This window comes from Enhydra lutris, unplaced genomic scaffold, assembly GCF_002288905.1.
Source record: "Enhydra lutris kenyoni isolate GAN:26980312 unplaced genomic scaffold, ASM228890v2 scaffoldscaffold11, whole genome shotgun sequence".
Classification (NCBI taxonomy): Eukaryota; Metazoa; Chordata; class Mammalia; order Carnivora; family Mustelidae; genus Enhydra; species Enhydra lutris.
In genome coordinates, this window is record NW_019154095.1 from 17,735,051 (window position 1) to 17,748,203 (window position 13,153).

Below are 13,153 nucleotides of genomic sequence, written 5' to 3' on the forward strand. Positions count from 1 at the left end.
GCTTCCTCTCTACTAGACTGGTTGAAGCCAGTGTCAAGCCTCTCAGACTCAAGAAAACGTGAGAACGTCAAGTTTCACTCTTAACTGAGAGACATTTGTCATCTAAGATCTCCTCCAAGGACCGAAACAGCTTTCGACCACATTGCACGCTATCAATGGCCCCATCTGATCCAGAAAACATCACAAAGTACACCTAGTCTTCGATAAAGAAATACTAGAAAGCAGAAAGCTGTAAAAGCACCATCCATGGAGGGAACAGAGGTCAGAGGGTTTGAGGTAAATAGCCCCTGATTTCAGGACTCCACCTCCACACGACTCTTCACCTTTTTACATCGATGGCCACCCAAGCCGTCCTCCCTGCTACACAGTGAGGGGCACAGAGATCGGCGAGGGCCTGATACTGAGGACAGCTGGCTAGAGAGAATGTGTGCTGAGTTCTCCACCAGCAGAATTCAGAGCTACTGAAACGGTCACGCAGCTAAGGCAGGCGGACTCAGCTCCAACGGTCTCTGGATAAGAGACATGTTCCCATGTACCCTTGCTAAAACTCCTTCCCCTGCTTCTCTTGAGCACGTATCATGCCTGTGAGGATGGGGAGGTTTGGACTGGATTTTCATCCAAGAATTTTATTAGTGACATCATCAGATGGGCACGAAGCTGCTGCCTCCCGGCAATGGGCTCTTAGACGAGACCTGAGTCAGACAACCCAGCTTAGACCGACAACTTACTCCGTGAACCCAAAAGGGCTAAGCTGAAAAGAGCCAGCCCCCACTAAGTTACCTTCCTAGTTGCTGGTAGAGAAGGGAAGGGAAGGACTTTGTGGCAGGAGAAAGAACAAGAAAACCATTAACCTAGAGGCATAGGAACCTCACCAGTTGGGGGGGGCGGGATGTGGTCCAAGGGATGTCCTGAGTTCTGACCAGCGGGATGGGTGTCCTCTCCCGGGGAGAGAGGTTTGTTAGTAAGAAGGTAGACGGGCAAGAGGAGGCATAAAAAGGAATTAGAAACAGGTGAAAAGGATCAGTTTCTCCAACTTGTGTCTTTGGAGGAGAGGTCTCTAGAGAGGAGTCTTGTTAGCCTTGAGATTGGGGATTTCATAACTGTCCGTTCCCTAAAGGTTTTGTCCAGCCCCTGGGATCCAGGTATCTCCGTGTGAGCTTTATCTCGCAGGAATTAGCAAAGGGGCCATCCCGGTCCTGAGAACCTCATGGCTACCGGCACTCAGAATAGGGAGTCTTCTGGATACAGTGCTCGGATCTCTTGTGAAAGCAGGGAACTGAGCCTTCTCAGAACAATAACCCAGGGATTTGGTTCCTTCAAGGTGTCAAGGCTTCCCACCGAACTTGGCCTTGAAGCTCCAGGTGTCTCCCATCAGAGTTCCAAGCCCATCAGAGTTCCAAGCTGACTTTGTGTCACTACTTCGGTGGTGGTCGTACAACCCTTAAATTTAGTCAACTTACTTAAGATCACTGAATTGCACACTTAAAATGAGTAAACTTTATGGCATTTATATCCCAATAAAGCTGTTCAAATATTCATATATGGAAATGTGCTCATTGCCCCAAATTTCAAAGGACACAAATACTTAAAGGTAAAAATGGAACGTTCCTCCTCCATATCCCAACCCTGCATCCCACTTGAACCTTCCATAACCAAAACGAGCCGTGTCCTTACTTTGAGACTTGCGTTTCTGTGCTGTATACATGTATGTGTTTGACAGCCCAATACTTTTAGCAGAATTTTTTCTCTTGTTCTTCCTTGTTACTCCTGCCCTGCCCTCAGTGTGATCAGCTGGACATTTACTCTTGTCGCCCCAGGTCAGGGATAGCAGGGGGCCAGACCACAGAAACTAAGGAATCACATTCCTCTCTTCTGAGGTGCAAAGGCATAAAGCAATAGATGAGAGAGTACGTGTCTTTGCTCAGGCAGACCCTCCTGCCCCAGGGGGTGCTGCATAGACTTGTTAATCCACACACAGCCTGCCTTATCCCCTAACAGCACGCTCTGGAAACGTCCCGTGTCTGTATACACTGGTCTCCTTCACCCTTTTTTTAAAAAATTTTATTTATTTGACAGAGAGAGATCACAAGTAGGCAGAGAGGCAGGCAGAGAGAGAGAGAGGAGGAAGCAGGCTCCCCACTAAGCAGAGAGCCCGATGTGGGGCTCGATCCCAGGACCCTGGGATCATAACCCGAGTTGAAGGCAGAGGCCCTAACCCACTAAGCCACCCAGGCGCCCCTCCTTCACCCTTTTTTTTTTTTTTAAAGATTTTTTTTTTTATTGATTTATTTGACAGGCAGAGATCACAAGTAGGCAGAGAGGCAGGCAGAGAGAGAGGAGGGGAAGCAGGCTCCCCGCTGAGCAGAGAGCCCGATGTGGGGCTCGATCCCAGGACCCTGGGATCATGACCTGAGCTGAAGGCAGAGGCTTTAACCCACTGAGCCACCCAGGCGCCCCCTCCTTCACCCTTTTTAATGGCTGCATAGTATTTTGTAATAGAGTATCGATGAATTATTTTTAAATAGTATATAATTTCACTTTTTATTTCTTCTTTCGCTCAAGAATGGTACAGGAGAGGGTTTTAAACTTCCAAGTAGCTAGGTTTTAGTTTTTTAACTATTCTATGTGACGGTTACAGTTTTGTTGCCCTCGGGTTAGAGAATGTGGTATGTCCGATGGAAATGGATATGGTGTTCATATTTATGTAATTTCTCTCCCCACACACTTGCTTTTTTACCCAAATACTCACTTCGTCATAAACCTTCCTGGGTTAATCTAATAGGTAAGTTGCATTAATTTACTATGTTAATTTGCATTTCTTTTCTTCTGAGCTAGAACACTTTTATGTATTCAAGAACCATTTGTATTTTTTTCGATGAACTGTGTGTTCATAACTGTCTTTTTTTATCTTACAGATTTTCAGGAACTCTCTTCTGTATGGAAGAGATTAGCCCCTTGTCCATAGTACGAATTGCAAACATTTCCCATTGTCTTTTGTCTTTGCTTATAATAGTGGTTTTTTTTTTTTTTTTTTAAAACAAATACCTATTTTGAGTTCCTGCTTTCAATTCTTTTGGGTATATACTATCCTGCCTGACTTTACTTTTTTTTTAATTAAAAAAAATTTTTTTTTTATTCTGCCTTACTTTAAAGACTATTTAGACAGAGAACAAATCCGCTCACCCTGTGGCCGGGTCCTCACCACTGAGAAGGACTGTCACTTGTATTTTACTATAATACACTGGTGAGCCCAGAGGAGAAGAGCTCATCTGGCTTACTGTTCCCTTTTCCTCATAATCCCCCTGGGTCTCAGCTTTGGAGCACTGGTCTATAAAATCCAGCTTCAAGTCCAAAGAAGAGGAAACAGAATTTTCTGCTTTTCCCCTTTGTTCTCCCCAGTTTCAAACTAACTGAAAATACCAGGATTCTTTCATATATGTTTACACTAATCACCTCTTTGAAGTCAAAGGAGTTAGGTCAAAATTAACAATTTTTATTTAATATTTATTTCTTTATGTGCCTCTCTAGGTTTCCTATCTCTATTAAAAGAGAAAGTCTATCCATCTATTATCTATCTATCTATCATTTATCTATCCTTTGCTAGAACACATTTCTATCCTCACTTCTCTTTTAGAAATAGACTGAATCTTTAACAGTTTTAGACTTACAGCAAAACTGGAAAGTACTGAGATCTGCCCTATACACGCTGTCCCCGCACGTGTGGCCTCCCCCATTGTCAGCGGCCCCCACCAGAGGGGCGCATTTGTTCGTGGGTGAAGCTGCATTGACGCACCTTCATCACTCCAAGTCCATAGGTGACATCCGGGTTCACTCCCGGGTGCTGTTCATTGCACGGGTTTGGACAATCGTACGGTGACGCGCATCTACATCACAACATCAGAGAGCGTGTTCATTGCTCTCAAAAAGCTCGTGCCCCACCTCTTTCCCCCTCTCTTCCCACCTGACTCCTGGCATTCGCTGACCTTTCCACCGTCTGCACAGTTTTGCCTTTCCCAGAATGTCATTGAGGTGGAATCACACCGTGTGTAGCCTTTTCGGATTGGTCTCTCTAGCAGTGGGCATTCAAGCTTCCTCCGTGTCTTTCATGGCTTGGTAGCTCACGTCTTTTTGGAGCTGAAAAACATCCCACTGTCCGCCTGTGCTGCAGCTTTTTTCTTTACCTGCTGAAGGACACCCTGGTTGCTTCTGAGTTTGTGCAGTTGTGGGTGGGTGAAGCTGCCATAAACATCCGTGTGCAGGTTTCTGGGCGGACGTAGCTTTCAACTCGGAGCACAGTGGCTGAATTGTACTGTTATGAGCACGTAGGTAACTTGCCAAACTGTCGTTGAGAGCGGCTCTACTGTGTGGCACTCCCACCGGCAATGAGTGGGCGTTCCAGTTGCTCCACATCCTCACCAGCTTTGGGGATTTCGGCCATTCTAACCGGCGTGTACTGCTTTCTCGCTGTTATTTGAGTCTGCATTCCCCTAACGACGGATTCTGTGGAGCATCTTTTCATATGCTTACTTGCCATCCATTTCTCTTCTCTGGTGAGGTCTCTCTGTTCAGACCTTTGGCCTCGGTTTTCCTCGGCTTTTTTTTTTTTTTTTAATTTTATTTATTTATTTGACTGAGAGAGAGAGAGATCACAAGTAGGCAGAGAGGCAGGCAGAGAGAGGGGAAGCAGGCTCCCTGCTGAGCAGAGAGCCCGATGCGGGGCTCGATCCCAGGACCCTGAGATCATGACCTGAGCCGAAGGCAGAGGCTTAACCCACTGAGCCACCCAGGTGCCCCTTGTTTGATTTTTAATCCTGGGTTTTTAGGAACTCTTTGTACATTTTGGATAGCAGAACTTTGTGTCTTTTGCAAATATTTTCTCCCAGGCTGTGTCTTGTCTTCTCGTCTCTCCACAGTGTCTTTCACAGAAGGGTTTTTTTTTTTTTTTTTTTTTTTTTTTTTATGTTTTTTTATCCAAGGGTTTTTTTTTTTTTTTTTTTTTTTAATTTTAATGAAGTTTAGCCTATCGGTTTCTTTCTTTTGTGGATCGTGCCTTTAGCGTTGAATTTTAAAAAGGCGTTGTGAAAGACTCTGCCAAAAGAACTGTTAGTATAAATGAATTCAGTAAAGTCACAGGGTACAAAATCAGCATACAGAAACCAGTTGCATTTCTATACATGAATAAAGGACTATCAGAAAGACATATTTAAGAAAAGACAACCTATAATTTCTGTTTTCTAACACTGGCAAAAGCCGCAGGAAAACCCTGAGTCTAACGGCATTTAGAATCTGATCTTCCCGTGAGACACTGACGATATAAAACCATGTAGTAGGGTCACTGTGGGGTTTTCGTGCCCATTTAAACATGGAAACTTGGAAACCTCAGATACAGTCATGCTTGGTGCCTATCAACAGGTGCCAAAGTCTATATTGGAAAGAATTCTGGGACATTAATTGTTTCACCTCTGAGTCTCAGTTTATCTGTAAAATGGGGATTAAATTTCCCACTTTGTGGGATGTTGGAATTATTCATGACAACATATATACAAAGTACCCTGCTAATCATCATGTTGCAGGAATTCTCTACCTTAGTGCCCCGGGTTCCTGGTCCCACCACTTTGAAGAATGAAGAGGTAGACCAGATGAAGTGTTGGGCAGCAAAGCAAAGTTTATTGGTCAAGAGTATAAAGCTCCTGCAGAGGAAGGGGGCCCTAGAGGGTTGCCCCCAGAGTTTCTAAGTTAAGGGTTTTTTTATGAGCTCTTTTGTGGAACTTTCTTAAGCCATCAGGGTGTGCTGAGTCATGTCAAACCGGGCTTTGGTCATGGATCGGTCAGCCTATTAAGCTAATGTCAACGTGTGGTCTTTTTTGCTGACATGGTGGGGGGCAGGGGCGGCTCATGTCTCAACTGCCCCCTGCCTGTGAAATTGACAAATGCTTTTTGGTGCATTGCCTCATTTTAGGACATTCTGCAGAAGTCAGTTCTGCAAAGGCTGCAAAGCAGAATGCTGGTGTGGTCCTGTCTAAGCTACGGAATAGGATGTTAGTGCTGTTTCATTGTAGCTGTCCTGACGCCATATTGTCTTGCTGGGGATCCTGGCCTTGACTCCCGAACTGTCCAACTCACACCTAACAATTAGGGCTCGGGGATGGGTCTTGTTATTTGTAGGGTTATTAGCATGCTTTCAAGTACTTAATTCTGTCTCCTTGTGACTCTGACACTCCCTCTGGCAAAGAAGTTACGGATGAAATTCTAGCTTCCAATTTGCTACCTAATGAGTCACTAGGCACAGAGAAAGGACAATGGAAGAAAAGGAAACAATTTCCTTCATGCTAGGGGCCAGGCGCTGTGCAAGAGGTGGGTCTTGTGCTGGGAACAGGCGAGGGACTGAGTCCCCAGAGCGAGCGGTGCCAGGCCTCTGAGCTGCCCCGGGAGCCGGCGAGAGGTCTGCCACCAGAGCCCACGCCCCTTCATTTCAGAGCTATTTTTTTCTTTTTTTAATTTTTATTTACTTAGAGCTATTTCTGGAAGGAGCCTATGCTTCTGCTGCACTTGGCTAACTCCCCTGCGAGCCCAGAGATGCGGATAAGGCACTGTTGGCACAGATCTCAGTAGGAAGAGCAGAGGGACAGTCGTTACTGGTATGCTGACGCTTGGCGCTCAGTCGTGTTAAGGCTGATCAGGCTGAAATGAACAAACAGGGAAATGAAGACACTTCAGAGCGGACTGCTCTCCAAACACCGTATACTTTAAAAATGTTTTTATTGAATATTAAACAGTTACAAGTACTGTTAGACATTTAGCCAAAGCACAATTACAGGTTAAATATAATCATAAAGATGTCTTAAATAGAAACCCACCACGCAGGCAGGTGAAGTTCCTTGACGCCCTCTTTTGGAAAGCAGAAGGCGTTGGAAAAAAGGTCTTCCATTCCACATGAAAGACCGTGATGACTAGAAGGATTTACATGCTGTGATCGATTTCCCATGACCAAATTGATAGGGTTGCCAGATTTAGTAAAACGAAATAAAACAAAGCAAAAAGCCAGGATGCTGAGTTAAATTTGAATTTCAGATAAATAACTTTTTTTTTTTTTACTGTAAATATATGTCAAATAATGCATGAAACATACTTCAGCTAACAAACTATTTATCCAAAATTCAAATGTAACTGGGTGCCTTGTATTTTATCTGGCAATCCTACAGACAGACAAATGCAAAAAAAACAAAGAGAGGGGATTGGAACCCCCTGCCGCTGGTGGGTCACACAGAGACTAAAAATAAAAACACCCATAATGAACCAAAGAGTCACTACGATGGTTACTCACACAGACAACACCACAATGGGAAAATCACGATTACTACTCCAAATGCTGTTGCCAGGAAACATTCTAGATTTCCTCTGGTTTTGTAAATGTTTTGGAGAAACCTTGTTGATAAAAGTACCTTTTCAGTTTGTAGCTATCAAAGACAAATACAACTACCACAAAGACCAATGAGCTTGAAACAATGGAAGCAGAAGCAGGTACTATATGCACATGAAGAGTTTAAATATTTTGTGTAATGAGTACAATGGTTAAGGGTCAAGGTCATCTTCTGGGTGGAGGCTATTAGCTTCCAAGATTTTGGTTCCGTTTGTACTGCTGTGTTTTCTAGCTTCTCATCCTGAACCTTGGGGAGGGGCATGGGCGTGTGTGAGACACAGCCCACTACCAGAGTTTCACCGCATTTCTTTGCAAAAGCTCTGAATCAACAAAAGGGTTCTCAGGGCTGCCTGCGGAAATGCGGAGACAGGTAAAAAGTAGCAAAACAATCTGAATCGCGGAACATTAGAAATCTGCTGGAAAAGAGGAGTGGTAGGGCGGCTGTAAAAACTGTAGGGCAGAATAGAAAACGTGAATGAAGGAAAAGTCCAAATGCAATCATCCGGGCGGTGTGAATCCTATTTCAAAGGAGGCAGGGCCCTCTGCCAGATGTAGAAAACTGGTCACACCATGAACGGGTTTGGTCTTAGAGGGTATAAAACCCGGAGCGCCCTACTGCCTTGCACTCAGAACCACGGCTTGTAATTTAAAATAATGAAGAAACAGCTTGGGCAACACGGAGACCCCACATGGTATCTTCCTGAGATGCTGCTGTGTTCCCCACACACAACACTGACCATGGAAATCTTGCTAGCATTTCTTTAAACCAGAATATCTGGTAGCTGAGGAATTTCAGACATAGAGAAATCGGGAGAGATTGATTAGATCTGCTCCTTGGCATGTAAGGAAGCATTACTTATGAAACAGACCCTCGTCAAATCAGCCTCACGGGTGTGACCTACGTGGAGACACACCTGACTCACGGACACCTTTCAAACACTAAGAATTGGAATTATAAGTTTTTATTTATTAGGCTATAAAAGGTTAAAAAGTTTCTGCCATAGTTAAGGCTTTCTTAAGAAGAAACATTTCATTGTCTATTAATTTCAGAATGTACAAGGTATCTGAAGATGCTTTACTTTTTAGGGTGGTTTTTTAAAAAAGCATTTCCTGGTCATATGCTAAAGTGTCCAACCAAAGCTCAGATACTATCTTCACAATTAACCTTATTTTCATTTGCCTGTCACTGATTTGACATCAGACAAGTCTAAGTTTCGTCTTTCCAGTGAAATTTCTGACACATGAAACCCTGTGTTACTGTCAGTCTTGAGTCCCTGAACGACCACAGTCTACAGCTCCCTGGAAGGTAACTACCCAACAAATGTCACAGCAAGAAGGCTGCTTATCGCACATCATCCTATGGGCGGGTCCTGGCCACAATGGTGGCAGGGCGCTCGGAACACACACCATTTCTGTTTGCAAGGCGGTTGGCGGGAATCTGAAGAGCACTCGTGCTCAGGAGGAGGGGGTGAGCGATGGCCAATAACCCTTGTGCATCTGGCAGATGAACTGAAGTAAAGAAAAACCTAGGTGACTTATTGCATTCGATTGCTCTTCGAGCGTACACCAAAGTGTTATTTTTTGTGTAAAGACTATAATAATAGACTATGAATCTATATTACTTTATTTGCCCTATTCAGGCATTTCTCTGTATATATCAATGCACTTTGCTATTTTGAGAGCAAAGGGAAATTAGTCTAGCTGCTGACATCAAGGTCAAGAAGCACAAGGATACTGTCATGAAAACATCCTAGTATTATTTATTCTATTTATGTTACTGGAAAGCTAGAAATTCCAGATTCCAAGAAGGAAAAGGTAAGAATCCTGGCTGAACTGCTATTATTTTGCATAGAAGTAAAACTCTGGTTTCCATGCTGTCATTTGTTAACAAATTGGCAGAATCTTCAGGGCAGAGCACATGAGGCCTAATACGCGGTTCTGGTTGTGATATGGAAACAGAGGTCCAGTCTCCTTTTGCAAGACTCAAGAAGAAAGGAGGAAAATGAATGGGGTCAAAGGTAACTACCGGAGCGAATTAAAATTCCAGACTAGCAACGTGGGGGAAAGGGAAGGAGGCCAAGTACAAGGAGAAAGTGTCCAACTCAGAGCACTTAACTTACACTTAATTTATGACTCAAGAACCCAGCCGGCAATACCCAGTAAACTGGAACCCCCGGGTCTAGAAGATTTGATTTTAGAACTGCAGTAAAGCTGGTGGAGGTGTCCAGATTCTCTCTGCGTTTGGTTTGGGAAACACGCTGGCCGTTTCAGGAGAGGCCATCCTGGAACTCCTCAACTTGCTAGTGCTCCTATATACTGCATTTACAAGAAACGAAATGGATTTTGGCCCAAGTTAATGCCATGCTTTTATATTCCAAAGGGTTTTTCGCACTGCTATAGATGCAAGTTCCAAATGTAATCAACTTTCGCTACCTTGTGGGCACTCACGATGACCTTTGGTTTTCAAATTTTGAAAAAAATGTATTTGGCTCCTGTGAAAGATCAATTAACCCATTCTCTTTAGCAGATGAATAATATATACACATTCTTTCAATAACTACTATACACTTGAATCATCACAAGACAAGAAGCACTGCAAATGTCTTCCTTACACAGTACCTTTACTCGGCACACAGAACATCAGATACGTAACATCGGCAGTTTAAATACTGAACCACAGTTTAACTTCTCAAGTGTAAGGCTGAAGTTGAAAATATCCATGAAATCTAGTTAGTATGATGGAAACGACATAAAACCACAGTCGAATAGTGGCTTATCTTTTTAATAAAGCTATGAAGCTTTGATATCTATCCCGTGTTCACCCTCTTACTGAACTAAAAATCACAGCTGTGTTTACCATTTTAAACTATATCTAAGTGGGGAGGCAAGTAATATACACTTTCACAGCTACTGCAAACCACAGATGCCATTCCTTCAACCCACTGTTACACATAGCGAAAAAAAGAAGGGAAGGAGGAAAAAAAACTCTCTTAACCAATATGAAACTCGGAAGCTTCGTATGGAATTCTACTGCTATTAAACAAGTAGCCAAGACACAAACACCCAGCTTGGGTCACTAAAACTTCAATAGAAGCAACAACTGAGGCTAAGTCTTGATTTCATGTTGAGGACCCATGCAAGATTCTGCTACAAAACTCAAACTAGCTCCCAATGCCTAGTTCTAGCGTTGGACTCAAGCCAAAAAGAAAGCTAAATGTGTATTTTAAGAGCCTATTCTAGAATTTTTGCATGTCACCATTTTATTTTCCTTTAGGAGATTAAATGAGGTCACGGCTTAATCAGCCTGCATTTAAACACAAATTAGTTTTTGGAACTTCAACTTGAAATCGCAGGTTTGCATCACACTGTTTTTCCTTTTTTTTTTTTTTTAAAACCACATTTATGTTCTTTTTGCTTCAAAGCTGAGCAGATGCACAGCGTGTCAAAGTAAATAAATTAATGCGATCAATTCGCTGTTCAGTGAAGGTGCAAAGGGCCAGTGTGAGGTGTGCAGTGGATCATCTTTCACAAGCGACAATGTGCGCCAGGCAGATGCTGATTACAACACGCGAAACAGAGTAGCAACTTCCTGAAGACACAGTACAGTATTTCTCCACCTTCCTTTACAAAAATAACTGAGAGCGCTTTGGTTTCCGTTTTTGTTCTCCTTGTCTGTTAAGAGATTTGAAGAAATGGTATGAAAATGCAGAGCCGGGACCTACAGAAACTATTCGAAGCACCTCACTCCAAGTAACCCCCAAATCTGGAGAAGACACGAAGCTCTCGCACACCTACCTCCTAGAGAGGACGTGAATCCTAGCTTTCGAAACTGGAGAAACAATAAAGATTATCGTGACTCTCATGAAGTACGAAAATTCCACTGAATTTGGCAATAAGGCAGCTAATGTCGGGGGCGACTATGCGGTGGTCAGGCGGAAGCGAAGAGGACGACTTTTCGAGCCGGCCCTGCGATCCTTTCCTGCTGCGGCCTCAGGGAACCAACGTGCATCCTGCTCCTCTGGGCGCTGCTCCCCCCGCCCCAACCCTCCCCCAGTGTGGCAGTTTCATGAGCCCTGGGCCCGTCACTCCAACCTTTCCCTCCAGGGTCTCTGGCACTGGCCTGAACGCCTCCAGGGCAGGCTGTGATGGGAAACAGCAAGGGGCCCTCAGCGGCTTCGACTTCTCTGAACTCGGGGAGCTCCTCAGGCTGACCTTTGTGCCTTTCCCTGGGAAGGCCAATTCATAAAAGGAAGCTAAAACGTGATGGTTTTCCTTCCCGTCCCAATTTACAATGAGAAGAAGTACGGATACAAAAGAAATCCAAGTGAAAACTAAGGGGAAACTAAGTCTTGCTCATCCAGAAGCTTCGGTTGAATCGCTAATGATTTTAGTCAGTGTGATTCTGTGCAAAATATCCTCGATAAGGCTCTGGCTCATTTTCAAAGTAAACAAATAAAAAAAAATGAAAAGAAGAAAAGATAAAAAAAGACAATGATGCATGTTTAGAAAAAACTAAAACTGAGCCCATCATATGTATACATTTCTTACATACACGTGCCATATGGAACAAAGCAAATGTAGTGTGTGAAGTGTGAAATTTGGGAAAGTATTGGTTATGGGATTTTTTTACCCCCCATTTCCAAGCCTAGATCAATGTTGGAAATGGACGGCTGCAACGCAAATGAGCCTGAGATATGGTAAAAGGCCGCCCCTGTAAACATTTCCTCAAAGAGAACAGTAGCAGTGGAGTACGGGTCAGTTACTCATACTCTCTTCATCACTATCGCAATGCTTTGTAAAAGAGCTTCTTTCTAGGCTGTCTGGGATTTATGGAATATTGATTTTGTTGGCAACAATCCACTGTAATCCAGTCCCAAGTTCAAATCCGCTGTGGCCTTTCCCCGTGGGCGTTCACTAGGTCTTCTGCTCCGCGGCTGTGGCGCTCTGAGCGGGAGCTTCCGGCTTCATGATCTGGTAGGTGATGAGATACTCAGGGTACGCCTGCAAAGGGCCAGAAGAGAAACGAGTCACTCCTGTGGTGGTACAGTATTCAGCGGGCGTCTCAGAGGCTGCTGGTCCCTATCAGTGTTCTACACGCACCCCAGAGCCCAGGAAGGCCGGCCATCGACAGGTGCCTGAACAACACACACACGCCAGACAGACCTATGTATTGCCTAGAAACGTGTCTAGACCCTATCCTCTGGAGAACTGCTGTAACGCGGTTTCCACTCTGAGCACCCTGAAGCAGTGCATTCATCCCTCATGCACATGCCTCGGCCGGGAAAACTAAGGCAGGAGAAAGTCTCTCTCTTTTTCACCTCACTTGACACAGTGCTGTCACATAGCATATGTTTAATAAAAGTTTGGTGAAGGAAAGAGTAATTTGGCTGAACTGATTTCAAATTAATTACTCCCAAATATAATCCACTGAGCTAGAAGGAGGAAGGGTGAGGCCTGGTGAGTCACCAGTAACTTGGAACTGTTTGGAGATCATTTTTAAAAGGTGACTAATAGGGGTGCCTGCGTGGCTCAGTGGGTTAAGCCTCTGCCTTTGACTTGGGTCATGATTTCGGGGTCCTGGGATCGAGTCCCGCATCGGGGGCTCTGCTCAGCGGGAAGCCTGCTTCCTCCTCTCTCTCTGCCTGCCTCTCTGACTACTTGTGATCTCTCTGTCAAATAAATAAAATCTTTACATACAAAAAATAAAAATAAATAAATAAAAGGTGACTAATA

The 13,153-nt window shown here is 44.0% G+C and overlaps 1 protein-coding gene across 1 annotated transcript in view; it reads right to left on the reverse strand.

Moving 5' to 3' along the window:
* Nucleotides 1-6,749: 6,749 nt before the first annotated feature.
* The window catches only part of LOC111144433 (tankyrase), a 205,557-nt gene continuing 199,153 nt past the window's right edge, over nt 6,750-13,153 (reverse strand). The window contains exon 27 of the mRNA XM_022498736.1: nt 6,750-12,421. Within this exon, the coding sequence (XP_022354444.1) occupies nt 12,335-12,421 (87 nt within the window). The 3' untranslated portion in view covers nt 6,750-12,334. The remainder of the gene's footprint in view (nt 12,422-13,153) is intronic.